At 40.1% G+C, this 26,855-nt stretch overlaps 1 protein-coding gene across 2 annotated transcripts in view; it reads right to left on the reverse strand.

Moving 5' to 3' along the window:
- Positions 1-318: 318 nt before the first annotated feature.
- The window catches only part of ESR2 (estrogen receptor 2), a 35,467-nt gene continuing 8,930 nt past the window's right edge, over positions 319-26,855 (reverse strand). For both annotated transcript variants that reach the window (XM_027637581.1, XM_027637583.1), the window contains exons 4-9: positions 24,581-24,697; positions 14,855-15,154; positions 9,284-9,422; positions 6,650-6,783; positions 4,756-4,930; positions 319-2,797 (exon numbers count right to left, since the gene is read on the reverse strand). In XM_027637581.1, the coding sequence (XP_027493382.1) occupies positions 2,608-2,797; positions 4,756-4,930; positions 6,650-6,783; positions 9,284-9,422; positions 14,855-15,154; positions 24,581-24,697 (1,055 nt within the window). In that variant the 3' untranslated portion in view covers positions 319-2,607. The remainder of the gene's footprint in view (positions 2,798-4,755; positions 4,931-6,649; positions 6,784-9,283; positions 9,423-14,854; positions 15,155-24,580; positions 24,698-26,855) is intronic.

Consider the following 26,855-nt stretch of genomic DNA (forward strand, 5'->3'; position numbering starts at 1 on the left):
CCCCTCCTCACAGCCCCCGCAGGTCCTCAGCACTCCATTCATTCACAGGGAAACTGGAAAAGCCTCCAGGATCCAAATGGAAACAGTGTGGCTGCTCTGCTCAGGCCTGGCAGGGACAGAGAGATGCTCCATACCAGGAATGCAGTACCTGAGAGGGTCTTGGGGATACAGACCTGTGTAAACCCAACATCTCTCTCCAGACACAGGCACCCTTGTTCAGCCATTCTGTCACACACCCCCCTGTGTTGTTTGAGACCTTTGGGCACCTTCCCTTACCTGAATTTGAACACAGCTACATGAATCCAGACTCATCAGCTATTGACTTTGGACCATTTTAAAACACTAGTAGTAACTTTTAATAAAATTGTGTTCAACATGACAAAAAGCAGGTTAAAATCACGTCATTTTCCCATTTGCACTGTGTTAATAGCAGCATATATGAATAACGACACGGGGCACAAATCTGCAGCATTGCCCTTTTACAGAGTCAATCCACAGCAAATTTCCACTTAGAAGCCAATTTCATGATTTATACCCAGCCTTTCCCATTTTCTTTTTAAGAGGTTTGTTCCAAGATTGTACATTAATTCAGCACTTTTAAAGCAAAACAAACAAATCACAAACATTTCTGTGAAAAACTGTATTAAACAATAAAATTATACAGGATAAGGAAAATCACAGAAAGAACAATACAACAGACACTGAGGCCAGAATGCAATCAAGCCCAAGGAACACTGAGACAGGTTTGTTTCACAGCAAAATATCCCTCAAAATGAAAGTACCAATGAATTCCAGACTCTACTCACTTTTTTTCCTCTTTTTTTTTTTTTTGGTAGTAGATATTACACCTCATTAGAAGGGCACTGCTATATTACAATTTCTTAAAAACAATAAAAAGGTAGCAAGTAAAAATTTGGATCAGCAGCAGTATCTGGTATAGTACAAGATCAAAACAAAACAGTCGATCCGTGTAACTGACTGAAAAGTCTTTATGCTCCTCCTATAAAAAATACTGTCCTTGGCTTTAAAAAACCACCAAGATTAGGTTTGACCAATATTCCAAATATGCAAATGGCATATTTTACTAGTATAATACTAAGACATACTAATCAATACTAATAATACTATTACATACTAATCAAAGTCCTAATCCAAAAGACTTATTGGCTCAAAATAGACATTTGGTGTGATCCTAATTTAATTTCACCATACCTGAAATGCCCAGAACATGCATGTGTTATATTTAAAGCTATCCATTTAGAGTGACAGTTGCCAGAATGAATGATGCCACCCTGCTGATCACTGGGGCCGTCAGCCAGGCTATTTCACCTGGATGTTTTTGCTCAGTGCAGCTTAAACACATGCAGAAATCAGCACAATGAGGGAGTTTAAACCCACTACATCTTCAGTGAAATTCAAACAAGTCATCACACTTGCAAAGCAAAGTAGTGCTAGGACCATTATCCCCATCCTCACTCTTTGAGGGCTCCTATACCAGTTATGAAACCACAGCATAAGGTGCCATGCGAGTTTAAAACAAGCAAGCAGCAAACCTCAGGGCAGCAGGCAAAAAGAGGTCCCAGTTTATATTCCCATCCACTTCCTCATACCCTGCAAAAAGTTTTGGGGCAGGGCAGAATTCCACAAAAGGGAAGGGAAGATGGTTTGTTTCTAACCAATTTCACAAGACCTGATTAGCAGATCATATACAAATGCAAACAGTTAATATTCACAGAGCAAACTCTTGAACCTAATTATTAGAACAGATTTAACATCATTAATAAATATATAAAACAACATGTTAATCTCACAGACAAAACACATTTCAAAGGTAGGCATTGACTGAAATATCCAGGTGGTTTGGTCATTGTTTAAAGCACTGAAGAATTATACACGGATAATACTGTGAGTGTAAAGAACAGGCTCACAAAATCCAAACTTAAGCTCAATTTAAACTTTCTGAAGAGGCTCTGAACTGGCCCTAGAATCTATTTCAAATAACCTACAAACAAAGGCCATTACAGCCATTGCATATTTAGGAATAGAATAAACTCCTTTACACTGTTCATATCTCGGCACTTTAGATCAGCTGCAGAGCAGGCATTCCCCAGGGACCAGTACACACAGGTAAACAGATCTGTCCCAAATAATAATGCTCTACATTTCATACTATCCCATGCCAAAAGAGAAGATTGTCCCGTCAGTGCTTAAAAAGCCTTGCTGTGGGAGACAGAGACCTTGGTGCTCACTCCAAGCTCTGGCACAGGCTTCTTCTGCCACCTCAGAACAGTCCCTTACCACTCTGTCTCAGTTCACCTGCCTCTGAGAAGGAGAGGCAGTAATCCCCTGTCCCACAGTGCTGTTCTGAGGCTTGATTTCATAAGGTGCTTTTGAAGAGTCTCAGAAAAGGCACTGTAAAAGTGCAGCTGTTACAATGTCAGAAGCACGAACAGAGGTGTGCATCCCACAGCTGTTCCCAAGACACCCATGTGCAAATCCAGAAGACATGAGAACTCACACCAGGTCACACTTCAGCAGCCCCATCACAGCAGCTCTGTTTTCTCCCACAGGTTTGAAAAGGCTTCACATTCCCAGGTCTCGACACAGTTACTGGGCTGCCCCGTTTCGCAGGCTGTCTCCGGGCTCCATTTGTTCTAAGGAGCCAAACTCAGGGTGCGTGGCTGGGGACTTCCTTTGCCCTCGGAAAGTGTGTGCATTCAACATCTCCAGCAGCAAGTCATACACTGGGACCACGTTTTTACACTTCATGCTCAGGAGATGCTCCATTCCCTTGTTACTGTGCAGGAGAGCAGAAAGTAAGTCAGAGATCTGGTTCCAACAGTGCAGAGAAGAAAAACATGCTCACGGCTTCAAGAGAGTCCTTTTTTTGTTTGGAGCTAGGAGGTTTTAGCTGCTGTGATCCCTGAGATCACTTACCACTATCAACATTAACAACAACCCAATACTTCAAGGGTGAGTGTTTTACTATTTAGAGAAACACGATTTGTTTTACACCACACAAACTGACTTCAGGAAATAATTCAGATGTACCACCCTACTGAAAGATAAAACCTCTTGGATGCTGTAAATGTGGGAGACCACACACTGAATCTTCGTATAAAAGGGGATTTTACTACATGCATTTACTGACTACCTACCTCTCCTACCTGGCTGAGGATGAAGAATTACCCTGGCTAATTCCAAGCACTTTGTTTACTCTCTGCATGTCCAGTGTCAGATTTTGCAGATGGCTACAGAGCTTAAAAGTAATCTTTTTGTTATTCATCAAGACACAACGATACCTTGTTAACTTGAACACCTAGTGCTCTGTCATGGTTTGGACTAACAGTATCATTGCAGTCACTCATATTTATGCAACAGATGCACTCAAGGGGTTGAAATCTAAGGGCATTTGCTCATCACCAAATTTATCCCCATGGAAATAGCAGAAGACAGCCGGTACATAGCTGACCTAGTGGGTTGGACTGGGAGGGAGGCAGTGCTTCCAGATAAACAAGGTTCTGCTACAATTCAAGACTCAATAATATGATAAAGGTAAAGGAGAAATTGCAGCCCCTCTCCTACACCCAGTTCTCAAGATTCCTACATCATTTGGTAATCAAGACTGAGTGCATCAATTATTTCCAGAATAAAGTCTAATTGACTGACCAGCACTAAGGAACATAAAGGAGGCAGGACACAACAAGTAGCCTCCCGATTTTGGCTGAGGGAGACACAGCATAAAAAGTCTTGGTTTAATGAGAAAACATAAAAAATTTTGCAAAGATTCACAATAGTTATTCACAGAATGCCAGAACACCTCCTGCAAAGCTGTGACATGGAGTCACACCAAAGAGGGCAATCCAGGTGATGGCACTGCGTCACAGACATGGGACAGGTTCAGCTCTGCCTGGTGCTGGAGTTTCTGCAAGGCCAGCTCTCAAACTGACCCTCAGTTCACAAACTGACTGTTAAAAGCTGCCTTCAGCACAGTCAGGTCCCTGCTGCTGCCCCCTGCTCTACCAGTAAGAGAGGTTGCAAAGGTGGCCGTCCCTTTTCCAGTGTCCCTACAGATATGGCCAGCTCTCCTTTGCATGCTCCAGCCTGGTCTCAGGACCACCTTCTCTGGACACACAGTCCAAAATCAAGCTATAAGACTTAGTGAATAGCTGGTCTCTGGGTAATATTTTAAATTACAAACAGCCTGAAAATTAAAGCATCTGTTTGTAGGACCCCGCGTTTCAGTCTGTTGTACCACAAACAAAGATAAACAGCTCAAGGAGGTCCAGGATGAGGCAGGGAAAAATGCTGTAGTTTCAAATAAAAGACAGCAAATTGGTCTGGGAAAAACATGGCACCCAAAGTCCACTTTGTTCCACCAAAGCCCACACTGCAGACCAGTTTTGGAGATTTTTATTTTAGACAGAAGGGTTTTGATGGCTAGGTGGGGTTGGGTTTTTTTTTTTTGAAAGGCTGAATTTGTGTTGTTATTGTTATGTATTGTTATATCAGGCAGATACATAATGAACAATTGAACGTGATAGGCTTAAGACAGTATTTTAATATCACACCATTTTCGAGTGCCAGCAAGCACTTGAGCATAGTGCCTGTTTTGTTGGGCTAGGAAGGAAAGCCTCCCAGTGACAGAGGTGAAGAGGATTCCCTCAGGGGTGCTCTGGAGTTCTGCCCTTCCTTTTTTCCCATAATAAGCAAACACTAATGTCCTACATGTTACACACACTCTGTAAAACATACCTTGCGTGTCTGACATGAGAGAGGAGCATCAACAAATTGGCCAAACGAGTTGTCTGCTGCTGTGAGGGGATCCCACTCTTTGCAATAACCCACACCAAAGCATCTGTGACCACATTAAGCAGGTGATGCAGCTTCCTGTTGCTTTCAGGTTCTTCTGCTGACAAGGGAAACATGCCTAACCAGAGAAGAGAAAGAAAATATTTGCTGCTTATGAGGAAGGAAAAAAAGCCAATGACTGTGGATTTTTTCCTGATGTGTCTGCAGTGAAAAATCTTAAAAGTTGGCAAAAACAAACAAACAAAAAAAAAGAGATTGGTGATATGGAGAAGGAAGAGAAGAAATTAGCACTAGGAAGACCTGGAAACACACAATAACATTATTGATAAAGCAGAAAAGATCTGGGACAAAACAAAACAAAAAAACCAAACGAAACAACAACAACAAAAAATCCTTCCAGAGACATTTATGCAATCTGTTCCAAAACAGATTTTGACAAGAAAGAAGGGTAGGGAGAGGTAAAAGTAGAGATTTTTTGAGAAGTGAGCCTCTCAAGAAAATATGGCTGATTACATGTGGGTTTTTTGTTGGGTTTTTTGGCTGCTTGATTGTGGTGGGTATTTGAGGAAAAAAAGAACAGCTTTTGTTGTCTATTGAAATAATAGTATCCATAGAATCACAGAATCATTTAGGTTGGAAAAGACCTCTAAGATCACTGAGTCAAACCTTTAACCCAGCACTGCCAAGCCCACCACTAAACCATGTCCCCAAGTGCCACATCCACACCTCTTCTAAATCACTCCATAGGTGGTGACTTCACCACTTCCCTGTGCAGCCTCTTCCAATACCTGACCATCCTTTTGGTGAAGGAATTGTTTCTAATATCCAATCTAAACTTCCCCTGGTGCAGCTTGAGGCCATTTCCTCTCATCCTCATCATCACTGAAATCTCTCATCCTCATGAAATCCCATTTCCTCTCATCATCATCATCATGGCTTTCCAACCACTCTGCCCCCAGCCTTGGTCTTGTTGAACCTCACACCACTGATCTCCAGCCACGAATCCAGCCTGTCCAGACCCCTCTGCAGAGCTTTCCCGCCCTCCAGCAGATCAACACTCCCACTAAAACAAGTAGGCAGAAAAGTGGGATAAGTGGGCAGCTGGACTATTCGCCTTCAGTATTGGACTAAGAATTATGCAGCAGCTTCTTGCTGAAAGCAGTAGATGTAAATAGTTAAGCTGTTATTTTGTTGTTATATTATTTTGACAACATTAACTACAAAGTGTTCTGGGGCCAAAAATCATTTTTACTGCAGACTACCCTAAACTAGCAAACACACACTACTCCTTACCCTGTGTAAAAGTTTGCAAAACAAAGCTACTGTCCTGAAATTCATGTTGCAGAACTGTTGAGTACTTTCAATCATTTCTACCAACTAACTACCGTTAAATAGGAATACTTAAGCCCAATTAATCATGACTCAGTTGAGTAACTAGTTTTACTAGAAATAGGAATTAAGGACAGGTTTGTAGAGCTGTACAACAACTTTACACATGAGCAGGATCCAGACAGATGGGAGCAAAAGTTCCCATGGAAAAGGACAGACCCACAGCCTGGGCCATGGGCCCCACCTTGTGAGAAGCTTTCAGACTTCAGGTCTTTTGTGCAGTTCTTACAACAGGACATAGATCCTAAATCCAGCAAATGATACAGCCTGGGAAGTTTCTCGAGCAATCAAACAATCTTTACAATCTATCAGACAGAAGTCCTTTTCTCTTATACTCTTTCAACAGTTTTATCTCACTTGATAGTTCTGTGTTTTTGAGGCTGATTTCCCAGATACCCTGAAAAAAAAAGTACAATTTGGTGAGTATTAGACCCGATCCCATACTCACTGGAATTGAGGAGGATCATTGCCTTGACACACAGATACTCCTTGTGCTGCAGTTTCAGCTCTCGGAACCTTGAGGTCATGGCCAGGAGCATATCAAAGATCTCCAAAATTCCTTCTACGCATTTCCCCTCATCCCTATGGAAACACATACAAAATGTTACTGAAAAAGTAGAATTAAGGTACTCTGACTCAGACAGATAAAATTCGAAGCACAAAAGAGGCTGCAAAAGGCCCATCTATCTCATCTTTGGGAGAATTTAAAACATTCTATCACGAAATCTAAATTGAAAATTAGACTGATATAAAAGGTCAGCAGTTATAAGAAACTGATTTTCTCTCTAAAGTGCAAGCAGGATTGACCATAAGTATGATCATATTTCTCTAAGAGGCTTTATCCTCTCAGCCAGTATAAGTCTGGATAATCAGCTTGAAACCCTGCAGTGAAGGGCACAGTACCACCTTGAATAATTTTACAGATTTGTTTCACAAGGAGTTACCACAAACAATAACATCATGGTTTTACCTGATGGAGGTCTCAGGACTTGGTGAATAAAGAAGACCCCCTTAAATAACTGTCTTGGAATAATAATACATTTTTAAAGAATAAAACAACCCCTTGTCCCTATGTGCTAGCACCTTTTTCTTTGAAGTTATTGAAATATAAACAGATTTTTTTGGGTTTTGGTGGTTTTGTAGTTTGGGGTTTTTTTACTTTTACAAGTGTTTATGAATACAACTTTCTCCATTTTGGATACTAGAATTGGTCTTATTTTTTGATCTGAAAAAAACAAACATACAAACCTAAGCCATTCTGATGGGTTTAAAATTAAGCAGCAGCACATTTCAAACCACCGAAGCTACTATTCCAGTTTTGGTTATTTTTCTTTTTACTTAAAAAGCAATTAAGCTCTACAATGCAATATCCAGAAGGAGGCTTCTTATACTATTTGTAACAGGAGATCTTTCAGTCTGTAATACTTTTAACATGAGACATTTAAGCAGAGCAGTGCAGGAGTATTAAAGAAATTTACTGTTTCTGCCTGAATACCACCCAGTTTCCTGTGTTTCTCACAGCAAAGGAGAATTTTAAGCTTTGGAGAAGTACAGACAGCTGACAGATTCCAAACAAGGACACAAGTATCAGAGAAGTACTTGCCTGTAAAGAGATTATGTAGGATATGTATCTGAAGGGTCTGGGGAGATCTTGGAGCCCCTTTCAGTGCCTAAAGGGGCTCCAGGGGAGCTGGAGAGCGACTTCGGACAAGGGTATGTAGTGCAAGGACAAGGGGGAATGGGTTCACACTGACAGAGAGTGGGTTTAGATTGGATATTAGGAAGAAATTCTTTACTCTGAGGGTGGCGAGGCACTGGCACAGGTTGCCCAGGGAAGCTGTGGATGTCCCATCCCTGGCAATGTTCAAGGCCAGGGGTTGGATGGGGCTTGGAGCAACCTGGCCTAGTGGAAGGTGTCCCTTGCCCATGGCAGGGGGGTTGGAGCAGGATGATCTTTAAGGTCCCTTCCAACCCAAATCATTCTGGGATTCTAAGTTCAGCTAAGGTAAAAAAAATCAAGTTACAGACCAGTTTCGTGTAAGGACGTCTTAAATAAAATTACAGCACATCCAGATGCTTGTAAGCTCCCACTCTGCCATGTCTTGAGGAAATGAAGGAATGCATCAAATAAGATCACCCTGTTCAGCACATATTAGCTTCTGAGAAATTACATGTATCATATATTTTCATCAATTTCTTATCATTGCACTGAACAATGCAGCTTACCCTTGCACTGAATTTTATACAAGTAAATTATAATTTATTTCCTATATTTTATAAATTAAATTTATTTCTCTTATTAGCCCATTTTCCCTTCTGTGTCTGTGATGATAATTACTAATTGCAAGCCACAGAACTGGTGCAAATCTGAATTTCCCCAGATTGAAAGGGCTAAGAGACATTTTAACACAATCCAAGAGAGTAGATTGTTTCCCTGACTTTCTGCTGGTGTGAAGCTCAGGTCAAATTCTTCAAAAGTTCTGTAGAAAAACATCCTTACTAATCCATAATCAACCCTCTTGGTACATGATGCTGTGGAGAAATAATCTTTAAATTTGAAAACACCCTTCTTTACCTTGAAAAAATATTCTCGGTATTCAACAGCAATCTAGGAGTTTTAAATCCCTTTGGGCTAGTGCTGCAATGTTCATTATTACAGATAGCTATGAAGTCTGCAGTAATGGGAGGAAGGAAAACAGGAGGAAACCTACCTAAAATAATTCAAATATTGCCTGACACTATATCTACTTTTTAATGAGGGATGTAGGGACAAATGGACAAAGATGTATCTATAGTTTCAGCATCTAGAGACACAGAACAAAAGAAACAAAATCATCAATAGATGTGAAAAATGCAGAGAAACTTCACACTGTCACACCACATGAATTCAGGAACTTACAGGTTCAACAATACTGTTTATGCTTAGCATTCCTTAAACCCCCATACGGACGTGGAACCTCAGGATATTATTGTTGTGAATACCAGTAAATTCTAGTGTTAGATAAAATGTTAATAGCATCTCCCATACTTAATCCTCTTCCTCTTACCATTCACCCCACCTCAAGAAATTTATTTCTTTTACCTGTCTAATACAAGGTCTGGTGCAAAAATCAGTTTCCCGGGATGGTCAATTGATCTCCACATCAAACCAATCATTAAAACTTCCATCCAGCAGCTCTCCAAGAGTCTCACTTGGTCATAGAGGCTGAGATCAATGAAGCCTAAAGTGATGAAAGCAGCATAAAATAAATAAACTTGTTTATTTCTCTGTTTTGATAAAGAAGAATGAGCACAAGAGAAACAGAAAGAACCACGGGTTTTGAAGAAAGGCAAACAAGGGAGCACTGACACCTGAAGTGCCATCCTGCCATTTCAAATAGAAGTAAAAATATTTGCTTTATTCCAAACGTTTTGTGGAAGATTTGACAATAACAGAGTGGTTTTCTAGTGCATTTACTCCCATAGAGCTGGTAAAACTCAAGTGACTGCAGAGGACCTGCTTTATGCTTGGCCACCTTGGCCTTCTGAGAGGCACCAGGGAATCACTTGGGAAACTCACATTTTTGTCAGAGATTGCTGCATTGTGCTGCAGAAGACTACTAGGAAAATAATCTGTTCTTTCACCAGAACACATAAAGTTGTTGCTTGCAGGGTGTTTTTTATCTCATGGCAGGCATGTTCCTGGGTTTGTTGGGTAACTGTGAAAGAACCCACACCTTGTGGCTCATTGTAAATGAAATGTGTTGATACCATCCATTTTCTGCTCCGTCCTTCCCCAAATTTTCAATAAACCAGAAAAAAAAAAAAAAAGGCAAGGATAGTCAGTGGAGGCAGTAGTGTCCTCATTGCCTCCATCCATGGAATTCCAGAAGCAAGAACGGAATCAATGCCACTGTGTATAAACCTGATCTGCATCCTGGGCTGCACCAAAATCAGCGTGGCCAGCAATTCAGGGGGGTTGATTGTGTCCCTCTACTCTGCTGTGGTGAGCTGTGGGGTCCCCAGCACAAGAAGGATGTGGATCTGTTAAAGCAGATCCAGAGAAAGGCACAAAGATGATCCAAGGGCTGGAGCACCTCTGCTATGGAGACAGGCTGAGAGAGCTGGAGTTGCTCTCTCATTGGAGAAAGAGAAGGCTCTGGGAAGACCTCATTGTGGTCTTTTAAAACTTACAAGGGGGTTATAAAAAAGAGGGAGAGTGATTTTTTTAAACAGGTAGATAAGTGATAGGACAAGAGGGAAATGGTTTTAAACTAAAAGAGGAGAGATGCTAGAAAGAAATTCTTGAGTGTGAGGGTGGCGAGGCCCTGGCACAGGTTACCCAGAGAAGCTGTGGATGCCCCATCCCTGGAGGTGTTCAAGGCCAGGTTGGATGGGTCTTTAAGCAACTTGCTGTAGCGGAAGGTGTCCTTGCCTCTGGGGACAAGACACTTTTTAAGGTCCCTTCCAACTCGAACCATTCTATGATTCTGATCCTATGATTTATTTCTCTCCAGAACTTATAGCAAGGTCTTAGATAACACTGCAACACAGTCAGAAGGGAGAGACAGTCATTGCCTTCCCTATCTCTGCAAAAAATAACTGGGGAAAAAATAATGCCTAGAAGCAAAAAAAAAAGGAATAATATTTACACACTGCAAAACAAAAGAGTAGAAGTGTAGATTATCAAAACACAAATGGGAAAGTAGACTGTTCAGTCAAGGAGTAAAACACAGATATGATGTATGATGAAGTGCCACTCAGAGGCCAAAAACAAGATCAGGCCACAGTTTTCAAAGCTGAGCTCCTTTATCTTGGTCCCTTAGCAAAGGTGCTCCATTTTCAGACAAGTTGGCATCTACAGCTCTGCATGGTGAGAAATTCTTACAGCCTGCCCATGGGAGACAGGTTTCCTGTAATTCTTCTCAGTCATCTGAGGTCTTAAAATACACACAGGACTTTTGTGCTGCCAAAGAATCTGCTGTCAGTAATTTATACAAGTGCTCCTTGTATTTTGATCTTAAACTACTAGGCTGGAAGACAGTCAGTGGGAGCATCAGGCTGACATTAACTGGGTAATGCTCACTCTCTCTTATCATCACTAAACTTCTGCCTTTTGACATTGGTACAGCCTTGCTTCTGATTTTATGAGAAGTGTAAATGGGAGCCTGTGAGTGGTACCTTCCTGTCCTGTCTTCCCCGTCACTGAATTTACTACAGAATGCACAAACAACAGATTAGCTGCCACACACACTCATCATTTAAAAGTGGTTTTGGAAAAATAACCACGGAAGTGTGAATAGTATAAACTGACAGTGGCAGTTTCCTGGGAAACAACAGCGGAAAGACATTTCAGAGTTTATTTAAATAAATATTTACACCAGTGTGTACTGATTTCTCTGGCATAAACAACGAGTTATCAGGGTTAAAAACTCTCTCAGTGGAGTGAGGTGTAAAATCAAGTCCCAGTATTCAATCTACAGGTACTTAAAAATCCAGATTTATCATGGATGTCATCTGCTAAACTCACATTATCAGCAGCAGCAGTAGGATTTATGACCATTAAGCACAGCTCTTAGAAGGACTATACTTTCCCTAACAACTTCATGCTCTAAAGACTGAGGACAGCACAACTTCCACTGCAGTGTCAGAAGTCTCATTTCCTGCAGACTACCTTAAACTACTAATTTTTCTACAGCTTTAGTACACATCCTTTAAATTGTGTGCTGCATGCCTTACCATTTAATTATAAATTGCTAAGACAGCTGAGAAAAAAACTTGTGCTAGATGTGTAATGACTAGAAAAAGGCACACTGCTCTGGTCAGCAACACACTAGGTTGCATAATGAACCCAAATTTCAATGTTGTGACAACATCTTATTGATTTACAATACAGGTTCAGCGATGAACCATGTTGAACTCTTTCAGACTAGGTCAACAAAGCAAAAGGCAATTATAGAAGCTATGTTCTGCTGCCTGACAACTGAGAATTAAAATACTTGGAATTCAGAAGGAAAAAAATCCAAAAGTCAGCTTCTATTTTACTGAGCAACAACAAAAATACAATCTATTGGGCTGAAAGTACAGACAAAAATACAGTTGCAGAGTAAAATTCCTAACAAAAGACTGTCATTAAATGTTAAAGATGAGAAAACCAGAAAATATAAACACCTATTTCTCCTATTTAGGCAAAATGTTACCATTAATATAAGCATCTATAAGGAAAAAATAAAAATATTTTCTTTCACTTTCAGTAAGTGTCAAAATAATATCCAGTAATAACTTAGAGATGAAAATGGGCTTCTAACCCAGGTACACAAAAGAAAATATTCAGCTTTTCAGAAAGTAAAATTACTGCTCACTGGGCCTTTACTCAAGAAGTCTGTCCTTTTTTCTGAGATTTTACCTCCAGGAACCAGGCATGGATTGGCATCAGGCAAGAGTTTTTGACAAATGAAATTCCATGTTCTAAAATTTAATCATCACAGCTTTTTAATAAAAAAAATAAACCCATATTGAAATAAATGCTCCAACTGCCACGTAACACGGCAATATTACTTATAATTAGGTGTATATTAAACATCACATCTATTTTTGGCACTATTCTAAAATGCTGTTTATTTCTGTTCTGTGTAACATGAGTAATCAGAAAAAACAAACACACATGATAAAGTGTCAGCATTCCCAGGAACTGTTTTGAAGGGGTTTGATTGTTTCAGTGGATTTTCTTCACGCAGTTCTCTTACTGCCAAGAAAAAGTTATTATTTCTGACATATGTTGAAAATAAACTGGAAGTGATTGATGTCAAAATTGGGGTTGGTTTGGAAACTGATTTTTAAAAAAATAATAATAAAACAATCTCAGAGATTTTGGGCTTGTGGGGTTTTTTTTGTTTGTTTGTTTGTTTTAAGAGGTAACAGAGGTAAAAGATAGAAGTTATTAACAATCAAAAAATTGAAATATTGCTTAAAATAAGGTCATTTTCTAAGACTGGTTTTCCTTCACAATTCACTTCTTACCAGATAAACATAACTATGTTGAGTCCATTGAAATGGTACCTTTTAATCAAGTTTTTGTGATCGGACAAGAAACTATAACAATAGAAACCATTTAACCCCTTATGATTACTTACTTCACAGTTATTTTCAGAGTTTCTTAAACCAGTAAAAATAAGGACAAAGGATTTGAGTTTAAAACATCCCACACTAACAGCAAAACCACTCTCACCTTGCAGATGTCCAGCCTGGCTTGAGATGCTCGTGTGGTGCAAACATCTCCTCCCCAGCAGCTCAGCAGCTGACCTGGGATTTGCACCCTCTAAAACCATCACACCTGGGCCCTCCAACAGAGTGGCTGAGCCTGGACACTAATCTGCTCCAGCAGCTGGATCTGGTTGCACCACCAGCCACTCCACCTAGACCTGAAATAGGATACGCTTCCCTTACTCTAAATTCTTAATTTAGGGATTATATGAAATATTCTCCTCCAAGTGTGTTTCTTGTACTGTGCACGCACTCTGCTTCTAAAGGGAAGGATTACTGTCATGTTTTCCCAAGTGTGTACTCAAGCAGCAGCAGCTCTTTGCAGTGCACACAATGACCAGAGCAGAGCTCACACAAGCACACTCTGAGCACCTCCAGGATAAAACCCAAGACAGGAGCCATGGTGTGCTGGCTCCTCAGTCCTGATGGTCATGGAGTCAGGAATATCAGTTATGCTGTGGAATATATTAACCATGCAATGTAAACAGAGCTGTAGGGATCACTCCCAGCAGAGCACTCTGTCCGAAGCTCAGGATCAAGTCCCATACTGCTACATATCCACCAATTATTCAATGTTTTCAGCTCACTGTTATTATCTGGTCACCTTAGGTCTCGTTAAAGGGCCACAGGCTGTGGTTTAGTCTATGCCAGCCACCAAGTTTTTCTGCACAGCTTAACCAACAATCATCTCTGCATGGTGGCTGCTTTTATTCTGGCTTTTATTCTTTATTCTGACTCTTTTAATCATGGGTACTTCAGGGAGAAGGAACTGAAAATGCTCACCACTTCTGGTTTGTAAGATAAATTGTGCACTGCCAACGTGTAGACATTCAAGAAGTTCCAGGCACTAACACATATTGTTGTACTTTAGTGCATGTTCTTTGTGTTGCCAACAACCAAAAGCATCTTACTGATTTTTGTTTCGAAGGAGTGCACATGATAACTCTGAGATCAACATTATGCTCCACTGATGCTTTTGTGCAGCAGCTCTGTCAAATGAAGTGGTTGCAAACACCCAGAACTCGGACACATTTCAGTTTTCATCAGCTGTATTAGGAACTTTCTATCAGGATTCAAGGAAAGAATTTGGTGTTAGATGAACCTTCTAAATCAGCTTTGTCAGGTATTTTATAGCTAATGAGGTAGAAATTACATACAACAACAGCTATGCTTTTTAGCAAAATGAGCTATTATGTGACTAACAACGGATGATAGAAAATTATGGGCTAGGTTGTTGTCTAAATCAAAAGACATCTGGGTCAATTACTGAGAGCCATAAATTGTGCATTAGTTTAAAGGATAAAAAGATTGACTTTCATACCACACACTTACTGTGCTGTTATTTCAGAGTAGAGAATGACATACTGATGGTAAAAGCACTGACTGAAACAAATAAGACTGAAACTCTTACCAGGAATTTTTTTGGCCCAACCAATCATGTGAACCAGCTCTTTGTCTGCCAGTTTTGTCAGGGACATCATCATGGAGGCCTCCGTGAAGGGTTTGCTGGGACGGCTCACCAGTACGTTGGGAGGCTCCGCTTCCAGCAGCGTCAAAACGAACTGCTCCGGGCTGACGGTGCTGAGCAGGATCTCCTTCACCCGGGTCGCCGCCTCGTTGTACTTCTTCGCTTTGCCCATGCAATGCACCCGATCTTCGGAATTCCGATGGCTGCGCAGGATCCGGTATCCACAGCGTTCCCTTCTGGAGCCTGACACGAGAGAGAAGCACGAGGTTGTAGTGGAGGATTTTTCTAGCAGGTCGCGTTATGTAAATCCAAATATTTGCGGAGAAGGGGGAAAACCCTTTAATGCTGGATGTTCTAATATTGAACATCAAGTTTTTAGGATATTCAGCATTGACTTAACTTTGTTCCCACCGAATTCAGCTGAGGGTTTTTGTTTATTCTGCTTAACAGAAATAAAGTTTAAAAGGATTTATTTTTGAACTTCAGTTAACTCACTTTAAAAGTCCAACGGAAAACTCCTGTCGACATCAAAAAGATATAAATCAGGTCTTTAAAGGCAAATAAAGATAGCTGATCATAAATTCTGTTTTAGATGCAAAATGGGGGAATAAAAAACTTTTGGAAGTCTGGGCCATGTTACAGATTAAATACTCCAGGAAGAAGCACAGCTGGGCCTCCATGTTAGCTGGGTGTTCAGCCAGGGACTTACAAGTTGCAACCCACTTTCTCCCGATGTCCCATTAAGCCAGCAGGAGTTTCTCCAGAGGGAATTCAAATATCTACAACTAGAAGCAAACACCCTATTTGGAGTTCTGCCTGCAGAACACTATTTCTGTTGCAAAGAGCTGTCCTTTAAATTCCTGTATTTATTTATGGTTCATTTTGACAGCACCAAACATTCTCCAATTTCCTGTCAGTGTTATTGGTGGCATAACTGTTACTTGTTCTCGCATAGCTGCCAAGGAAAGAGTCTAAAAGCTTCTCCAAGCACATCATATGGGGATTTGCTAAAATATTTAGCTATCTGAAGTCATTCATCCCTTCAGCTATTCTTTAACAAGGATCATGTTCACTCATTTACAACTAAACACTGACAGTAACTGATGTGCAAGATTGTACCATATTAAAAATCAGGATATTTAAAAATATGATGTTACTGAAGGGATTCTTATACTGGAATCCTCCAACACTTAACAATTCTAATATCACAGCTAAATTGTTCTCTAAATCTTTTATAAGTTAAATTTTTATGCTGGTCATGAACAGTTTTAGTGACACATGATTCTCACGGGTTCAGTTTCATAGGTATGAAAATGCCTGGGCTAACATAAATCTGTAACAGACCAATATTTATTATTACATACATAGAGACCATGGAATCTTAAAGCATAATAAGTTTTTTCATAGGGATTCAGTCCCACAACAAATTTGACAGAAGCATCTTTTCTGCTACTGCTACTATCTTGACATTACTATTATTATTTATGTCTTTCTGGTGTGTAGCCTAAAGAATTCTTGCCCTGGCCATGGACTGTGGTTCTTCTTCATTAGGGTGTGTGATTAAAGTTTTCTTAAAATGTATGAAGGAAAAGAAGCAAAGGAACAATGAAAATGGAAGAACCCCAAGAACCTAAACAGACAACAAGCACACTGACCAGGTTACTCAGGTCTATCAAAGGAGAATGATCAGCCATCAGCCAAAGGAGAATGTGGTCTGGCCATGACACATGGCATGTAAGCCAAAACAAAAGGTTTTTCAGTTCACCTGGAGGGACCAGGCATTCCAAGACACCTACTAGAAAGTCAAGAGGATCTGGGTGGCAGCTACTGGTAGGGTGATACCTTTGGATCAGCTGAGACCTGTGTGTGTATGTGTGTGTGTGTATGTGTGTGTATGTATGTGTGTGTGTGTGTGTGTATGTACAAAAGACAGATTGTGCATGACATACCTGGAAGAACAGAGGATCCACAGACCAGCTACTGGATAACACTGAATGACTGACTAAAGCCATAGCCTTGTGTTTCTGTGACTGCTCTTGGGGAAGAAGGGCTGAGTATCAGCAACTGGGGTGAGGCTGCAGACCCACACAGCCATCAGCTGGGGAGAGATGGGGATCCATAGGTCAACTGTTTGACAGACTGACTGTCTAAACCCAGCTACTGGAAGGATCCATAATGTTTAAATACACATATTTTTCACTGCTTTTGTTCACATGACTGCTGTGTTTTCTCTCTGCTGTGCTCTGCATGGTTGGTTGTGGATGCAGGTATTGTGTGTGCATTTGCATAATAACAATTCTCACTCAGACTTTATACTGGACCTGGGGACATGGCAGTGTGACAGCTTCCCTTGTCAAGCTACTGGTTTCAGCAATTCCTATAATTCTTCATCCCTATCCATCAGAGTTATATAGACCATGACTTGTCCAACCAGGCAATGCAGTTCTGGTCCTGGGTTTCAGTTATCAAAGAGGTCCAAACATAAGCCAAATTAAAAATAAGGGCAATGGGGACACAAAAAATTTAATTTCAGATATTGTTGATGAGGCTTTGTCTTGCTAAATAAAATGTTGGATGAATACAGACCCTCAGTGGTGGAGGTTCCTCAGATGAGATGGTTTTTCAGGTCATAGTCCTACCATGTCTTCAGCAGCTGTCAAACAGCATTTGAGTCAATCTGTGAGACAGGTGAGATGCTCAGGCCACTCAGGTACAACCTAAAGGCACTGAAAATACTGGACAAGGACCAACAGAGTGTGCCAGAACTTTTGGGATGTGGACCTTTCAACTTCATGTGGCTATCACCCTCACTTGCTGCTTGTTCAGTAAACCATGTCAGATGTAAAAGAAAACTGGATGACCATTAAAGAAGTTCTCAGTATTGGAGAACACACTTTACCCAGAAATCCAAGACTGGAGAAGATAAGTAGGGAAAGCTGGTTCAATGAACAGATCCTCAGGTATGGAGGTATGCAAGTGGAACAAGAAACTTGAAACTGGAAGTAATTTTTTAGCTGGAAGTCCAGCTTAAAGTCTGCACTGTTTGGAGCAAGGATGATTTTGCATCCTTGAAAGGGATATGGGTACAATGAAATGGGGTGAATGCAGACAGGATATTGGAAAAAATAATGGTAGAACAAAGTACTTAGCCTAATAACAACTACCTAGAAGTTGCCAGAGCAGCTGAACAGCAGTTAAGGAAAGATAATATACCAGCAGAGACAATTGGAACTTGAGACATTATCTTATGGTAGATTCATGAAATGATACTTGATGATGATACCCAAAAAGAGGTTATCTGCAGAACTACAGAAGTCACAGAGCAATTTCTTCAACCATCTGTCTGTGCAAATCCTTTTCTTCCTGAAAGAGTCAAAGGCCAGCGAGGTATAGACTAATTTCTACAAAGACACCTGGATGATGTAGTGAACTCTGTGCTAAACCTCATTTTTGGACTAATGCACCAAGGTCAAGAGGAAAATCTTGAAGTGATTTGTCTGCTTCCAAAAAACATTAGAATGGCACAGCGTGCTGCAGACTGTTCTGAAGTAATGTAATGGACAGAAATTATGTATTTTCCATCACGGAAGACAAAGAGGAAAGGTCAACAGTGAGCTGAGCAACTGGAACGAAAGTACAGCTGGAGACAGATGAGGAAATGCCCAGGTATCAGGTGCTTTGCCTAGGGAGAGCCATGGCTCTGATTTCTATAGTAGTCTGCATGGGAGGGGCTGTAACCAAGAAGAAATACAGCATGTTGTTTGCACTGCTTAGAAAGCTGAAACACATTGAACATGGGCATCTTGAAGGACAGAACAAGAAAAATAACAGAGGGACTAAAAGCCATAGACAGGGCAGAGAAGAAATTTTCTTGGGCTATGAAAAAATACAAACTGCTGTGTGATGTGTAGTTATTGTTCTCCAGTACCTGGGGGAGCTGTGAAACTCCCCAAAAGAATTTGCAAGAATATCAGTCCACTAATTAAACACAGGGAAAGTTGTTCAGTAAGGGACTGTATCTAAAGTGATAACCTGTTGAAGAGGGAACTGGAGGGAAGAGCAGATGGCTGATGACACAATAAGGAAGAAATTCCAGCAATTTGGACACACTGGCCAGAAGCAACATGTGGTCAAGAAAGCACTTCCAGCCAGCTCATTGACCCTAGATCAGTTCCTTGCACTGAAGTGAACCAAGTGGGCTCTTCTGGGACTCCACGATCTCTGATCAGCTCTGTTATGCTGTCACTCACATTTCTCTGTAGCACTGAAAATATCAGGCCTTTGGTGCCACAATCTGAGTTATCCTTCCCAATTCAGTGTTGTGAAGATCTTCAAATAACATTTTGCAGCCTATCCAAAATATAAACACACAGGTAAATGACCAGGTACTTTAATGAAGATGAAAGAAAACAATTAAATTAAAAAAAAATAAATTAAAAAGTAGTCCAGTATCCTATGATATTGAGATTATTAAAGGTCTCAGTACTTGTGGAGGGTTCTTAGTGGGAACTAGCAATCCCCTTTAAGTTACTTTAAGTTATTCAACTAAATCAAGTTTCATATACTACCAGTACTTATTATAAAAAAATAGTGCTCCATTTAAAACATAAAACCATCTTCTATTATCACATTACCGGTGCAGAAAGCCAAACTAGGAGTGTTATGACATTTTTACATAAAAAACTTGTTACTAAAGAAAATATAGTTACTGATAAAAAAAGGGGGAAAATCCAACCAAAGCAGATTCTGATTTATTGTTTGTATTTTTTAATCAACATATATTTCCAAAGCAGGTGAAGGCTCATTCACTGAACACTGTGCATGAAACACAGCTCACTTATTTCCACTTTAAGTTTTTTCTGCTTGTATTTAAAGAAAAAGAAAACAACATTTAAGCTTGTCAGTCAACCTACACAGCAGAAAACAGCAGTCTTTCCAATTAATACAATGCATTTCAACAATGTAAAGGAACTTCTTTGCTTTCTATTCAAATCCAAAGTTTAGGCAGGACTTAGAAATTTTACCTATACATCTACTAGCATCCAATAGACATAAGTGATTAGAAAACTATATATTATAGGTAATTATCAACCAGGTTAATGTTTGGCTTAACTAGACACAGAGATGTGGATCAATGTGTGTAAAAGCAAAGCAATAAAATTCAGCTTCCCAAACTAGGGACTATCTCTGACTTTACCAATTCCCTAACAGTACTTAATAGCTAATATTCGTTCCAACCAAGGTAATTCAGGCAATTGCAGAAGTGCAAAATGATCAAATCCCTCATTCTTCCTACCACACTCTCCTTATTTAGAGCTATTTTGTGCAAGAAAATAGCTGTATTCAGCTGAGAATGCTGGACCAAGGGCAAGACCTTGAGTTACAGCACCACAGATCACAGTAGAAAATGATCAGAAGAATATAAGAAATAAGGCACATTGAAAAAAAAAGTCATTAAAATGAGACTGTTGTTCACTTACCCATGAACAAGCCACAACACGTATTACTGGCAATGAAACACACTATTTTTCAAGCAACTCCTGCTTTACAAATTCTCTGAAAATCACAAAAGCTGTCTGATATGGTGGGTAGCCACATGGCAAGTTGCTCTTCATACTGATTTTTGTCCCTGGCAATTGCTTATGTAACTAACCAGTTCAGTAGCAACTGCAGATTCTACCACTGAATATGTTATCATCAGTTTTTGTAAGTGTTTGAGCTCAAAACTGGCTCCAGTACACATTAGTAAATCATTATCTCTCCAGTCACCTCTGAAAGCAAATGCAAATGTTCTGCCGAGTGGTTATGCCAGAGCAGAGCTGCTGACAAAGAAGCTGCTGGCTGCTGTGTGCATATGAGAACATGAGCTGAAATTACAGTAATTTCTATAATGGCTAAAATGCAATTAATACATCTGATGTCCAGAGAATGCCATGAAACATTTTTTCCCCACTTATTTTCTGTGTGGAAAGTACCTTACAGTATTTCAACTGCACACGGCAGCCACACGCAGGAGAAAGAGCCAAATCCTGAACTGAACCAGCCCACAGGGAAATCTGTTTTTTTTTCTGCAAACTTGTCAAATGATGCCAGTATTCAAGGGCAGCATCTCTCCATCATTTCTGAGTGTGGCCCCTCAGCCTCCCCACTTGGGGCAGGGTGGGGTCTGAAAGGAGCTTTGTCTTTGGAACATTTTCAACACATGAGAGCAGACACATGGGGGAAAAGATACAGGAGTGGGGGAGAGGAGGGAAATAAAAGGTAGGTTTAGTTCAACAGGGAAACTGAAAACTCCTTATGGAAGAAGGTCTATTTGAGCCTCAGGAAGCAAAAAAGCAAAGCAGAGCATAGCTCCTCTAAGGGTGGCTATAGCAAAATGATGAAGCAAATCCCCTCTCCTTCACTGCCTTTGTCCATTTCAGCTCCCCAGGTAAACACCAGAAAGTTCCAGGAGATCAGTTTTATCCTGATCTGTTTTATTTAAAGTTTGCTGGGCAGAGTTTAATGCAGTATTTCTGTTTTCTTTGTTCCTGGTAACAGTGTAATTTTTCATAATTATTTTTTCCTACCATTGTTAGTAGTCCTGGTACCAAAATTTAGCAGTAGCTTTCTTGTTTGGAACAGCAGGGAACATGGACTTCCTGCAGAGAGATTTGCAGGTGTAATGTCTAAGACCCTCATTGTGGTTTTGGCAATGATGGTATATTTTGTAAGAAAATCCATTATCACCTTAATACAAGGCACTCCCAAGCTGGCCTCTGCCGAAATACCTGCAGCTTGTTGGGTTGAATTCTCAACATTTATGAAGGTGACAACATTTAAGAGAATTTCAGACCAGGAAACTCCAAAGCAACACTTTTCTACTGCCTCCTACTCTATTAAAGATGGCATGTACTGCCTAATCACATATAGACACAGAAACTTATGTTATATACACACACATACCTGTGTGTGTATTTTTTCTCAAGGTGTCTATCGATAATATGCAAAATGAGGATCTAAAGATTTATATAAGTGGTGCAGAGTTTTTATGAAGAGCTTTCATAAACTGCAAAGTGGTAATTGAACTTCTTTTTATCACTTCTGCTGGACAACAAGTCTCCACCGAGCAAAAATGCACTTACAAACCATTCTATCCTATCCAGGGTTTTAGCAGATGTGAACCAAGGCATTCACTAAGTGACCTGGGAAAGGAACAGAGATGGGGAAAAGCCTTCATTAAAAAAAAAAGTGTATTCTTTTATGGTTTTCTACAGTTAAAAAGTGGTATTAAAGCATGACTCTAACAAGAAAACCTTTGAAAGATAATAGCTCTGGTCTGCAGGAAATGGCATTTATATTTCAGGCAGTCTTAAAATCTGTCTGGTTTAAATGTCTGTCACCATGTGTCCATACATCAGCATTACTCACAGGTGCCCCTTAACTCATCAGGCAACCCAGACAGTTCTGAGTAATTTCTATGTGCTTTTTTCTGAAATTAAATTGTTTGGACTCTCAAATTAAATTTGTAAGAGTCTCAAATTCCAGTGCCACTACTTAAAAAGTATTTATAAAAAAATACAATTCCTTTTATTTTCCTGTTATAGTTTCAATCTGCCATTCTTTATCTGGCACACTCATTAATGTCCTTTAAATATTCATTATTGTAGGAGAACGTGTTTGTGAATATGTGGCAAGATTAAAAGGAAAACAGGCAACATGAGTGCAATCTATAATTTATACTTGTAGTACCATAGTGCCTATGAAGCCTAATCACAAACCAGGACTTTCTGGACAACTAGAATAAAAGGATTAATTTAAGTCAAGTATTGTGGAGGTCCACCTTATGACATCATTCTGGGATCAATCTTTACAAAACCTCCACTGGAAAACTTTGAGTAAAAATCTCAGTCATAAAGATGAACAGAAGACAGTAGCACCATTCAGAAAGTAAGCTTTTGAAGGGAGTCTTATTTGCAAGCTTTCCTTTCTGGAGGTAAGACCATTTTAATGACAAACACCAATGAAGTTGAGATGCATCATCACTGCAGGAGAAGACAGGAGCTTCACACAGAAAGAACCATCTGACTTGAGCAAGAGAAACTAAATGTACTTCAGGAGTACAAAAAGAATACAAGGAGCAATTGAAATTGCAGTTCTACACTGGGAGTTATCAGCTAGAAATGAGCAGGGAGGCTGCAATCTTAACAGATCGTAGTGTGATTAAGAACTGCCAGCATGATGTTACCATGAAAAAGGCAAAGAGGATCCTGGGCTGTGCACAGAGAAAAGCTCCTGCAGAAACAGAAATGTATTAATGCTACTGCAGGAGAGTTCACAGGAATACTGGCCATGATTCTGGTCATCCAAGCGCAAATTGGGTTATCTCCACCTGGAGCCGACTGAGGGACAAGCTACTCTGAAGACTTCCAGATTCTGTCTACTTTCCTGTTTTGCAAGAAGGTTGAGTGGGGATATGATGTAGTCCCTAAATACAACCAGGTCATTAACAATAAAGAGAAGAGGACCCTCTAAGCTAAAAGACAATATTGCCACAAGAACAAAAAGGCAATCACTGTCCAGCAATAAATGCAGGCTGGAATTCTGAAGAATGTTCCTAATGAAAGGAATTATATTCTTCAAGTAGCCTTCAGATCAAAGCAGTGGGAGGATGAAAACAGTACCTAGCCTTGAAATAGAAGTAGATATCTACATTAAATGGGATTAAATGAGATACATTAATGAAGGGCCAAGCACAGTGCCCTTCTCCTTTCCACTCCATTGTTCCTACGTGAAGTTTTCCCAGCCTGTTCCTATCACGTACATTGGGGAATCTAAAAGAAACAGCAAACCTTCTCCATGAACATACACTAGATATTGAAACATCTCTCAAATTATTTTCTTCTTAAAAGTAACCTTTAAAATATCATCCATAAGTGTATAAATACATTGAGGTCACATCACTCTAAATAGAAGATAGGAGTAACAGAAAAGGCTGGATAATTCTGAGTGGTGCAGTGATAAAAAGTGGTTGTTGACTATTTCTGCCCTGGTTCTTCACATGATGGGTGGTCAAGCTGCTGAGGGATGTTGTAGATGCTAAGTATTCATGGGGTTAAATAGAGGGACAGTGGAAAAGTTGCCATGTTCCCAGTTGAGAGCTGTCAGCAGTAGTTTCACATAGGTGTCCTCTCATTCTTACACTTCTCCCGAGGCACGCACTCTTGCCACTGTCGGAGGCAGAATACTGAGTTAATTAACTACTGCTTTGATGTGACACTGCTGTTCCTTCAGTACATTCAACAACAGAGCACAGCACAGGCTGTTTTACCTCATATTAGCAGGGATTTCAGTTTGGCTTGAGGCTCAGAAAGAAGCAGGTCTTGGGTTCCCATTCTGCAGAACACAGCAGAAAAGTAACCTGCCTTCCCGAGGTTATATGATTTTCACATGCTTAACCTACACTTTGCCCCTTCCCACAGGTTTTCTTCCGAAAAGTCTTCTCCTGCTTTGAGAATCAGTGCATTCCTTCCTATAAAACCAGCCTAAGCCTTACCTTGATTGCCTGTTGTGCCTTTTCAGGATTTCAAGAAAAAAAGCGGGAAAAACTATATACAGAACTGGCTGAAGGGAAGGGGAAAAAAAGAGCCAGCAAACCCCAAGGAAATAACACAGAGATGCAAAACTCACCACATTTCATCATTCCCACTTCATAGCATTTCCGTAGCCGGCATGCCTGGCAGCTTTTGCGCCTGTTTTTATCTATCGTGCATTGATTGGTGGCTGGGCAGATGTAATCGTTGTGTCCTGCAGCAGAACAAGAAGTGAAAGTTTAACATTTCCAACCATCTCTCTTCCTCATTTCCCAAATCAGGAATGTTCCTGGGTTTAAGCATCTCAGCTTTTTCACTTGCATACATCTAAGCTCCATTAATTTAACTGATGAAAAAAGAGCATATTTATCCTATATTAAAACATCGATTTGTGGCCTCAAAATTAACCAGACAACATAGCCCAGCTTTATAGTGATAACTGTTAGATAACCAAGCACCTTCTAACACTAACTCATTTTTGAAAATGGAACATACACTCTTGTGGAAATGTGCTCCCAACCTCCAACTTCATACTGTATATTGGGACTCTACAGATGGCAGATACTAGATTTTAATTTTTTTTTCCTCAGCAGAGTTGAAAAGAGCGGTGCGGACAGCTTCAGTCCTGCAAAGATTTAAGTAAACTACAGCTCTATTTACTGAATTCTGAAGTGGTGAGTTCCAGGAATGAAGAGGCCTTGGGAGAATTGACCCTGGACCAAAGTTAATTCAAAAAAAAGGAAAAAAAAAAAAGCCCAAGAGAGAAAGACTGGTATGAAATACTGCATACTATAAGTACAAAGAAAAGCACAAGGAGAAGGTATAACTTTTAGATATTCTGGAAAAGTGTTTCTCTTATTTTATTCTCTTCTCCTTCTCTCCCATCTCACCTCATTCCTATCCGAATCTCTTTACATTGTTATATTTCATTAATCAATAATCTGGTCCAAAGGTTTATTACTGTAAACTGGACTTGAGTATGATCCTGCTGTAAATGCAGTCAAATCATTTGCTGTCAAATACTGGAACTATCTCTTGCAGCAATTACCAAAGGATTCCAAAATTATTCAGTCATTTACATTTCTTAATGTCTTTTCTCCCAGGTTGTTTTCTAGGTTGGTTTTTTTTCCAAACTGTAATAATAGATCAGGCAAAAATACAACTACTACAGTGGGTTTTTTTCATTTGATGTGAGTCCAGGAGTTCAGGTCCCCAAGAGTAATTATTTAACTGAACCATTGTGACTATTTCCTCGCAAAATTAAAATTATTTTAACCTTGAATTTTTGAACTGACAATTTTAGAAAGAAGCGATCAGGTTACAGTTTGTCCCATTTCCTACTGGCAGATATGACTGAAAAACAAATTACTGTTTATCTCTCTTCACACAACATGGGGGGAAAGGAGGAGGAAGCTCTCTGTTGCACTATAACCCAAGCACAGAGGAATATAAAGTGATTTAAAACTCTCGTGGCCTTGGGATAATTTAGCTTGCAGGCAGATGTTTAGCAATGGAGGACAAACAGACTACACCACAAGCCTGGACAGTCCGAGGAGACCACACACAGTTGCTCAGTCATCCCATCTAATTTTAGTTAGACATTAGCCTGACATTTTGGTCTGTGGTAGGCCCAGAAGTTCTTCATTTTAACGTGGAATATCCTGCATAACAACAGTTTCAGCTGTGGGCTTGGTAATGTTTTATGCCAAGAACTGAGTTTCTTTTATTTGAATTACAAACACCATTTCCTGACAGGTACATTGAGGTGTACAAAGGACCACAGTGGGTAACTTGTTGATGGCCCAAGCACATGTGAGCAACACAGAGCAGGCAAATCATTTACTTGACAGAAAACACTTTGAGATCAAATTCAGTCTCCGTTTGTGACGAACTGGAGACAAAGTTCTCTTCAGTTATTTTAGAAGTCTAAAGCACTTGCACCAGCTTACAGAAGTTACACAATAAACTGAAAAGGCAAAACAAGTTTCGAATTAAATTTGATTCTCGTGGTGACACCAGTTCTACCATATTGAGCCAAAAGAAAATATCTGAAGATTGCTGAAGGCTTTGCAGGCTGAAGAGGAAGGGGAACATTAGAGACCAAAAAAACGACAGGATTTTCTGTATTGGTATCCACATATAGTATCCAATGTCAGTAGTAGTTTTCCACCTAGTGGTCCCAGATGAGGCCAAAGAACATGATAAATAGACCAAGATTAAAGAAATGCAGTGCTCCAAAGCTGCAGTACAGTGCCTAAGTGACTTCCATCGGTTGTGATAGCAAACGTGAAGCCTTGCATTCACACTGCAGCCACTCAGCCAAATTGAACTAAGTAACAAATATTTAAGAACTTAAACATGGAAGTGGAAGT

The sequence above is a fragment of the Corapipo altera genome, unplaced genomic scaffold, assembly GCF_003945725.1.
Source record: "Corapipo altera isolate COAL_440 unplaced genomic scaffold, ASM394572v1 23, whole genome shotgun sequence".
NCBI classification, from domain to species: Eukaryota; Metazoa; Chordata; class Aves; order Passeriformes; family Pipridae; genus Corapipo; species Corapipo altera.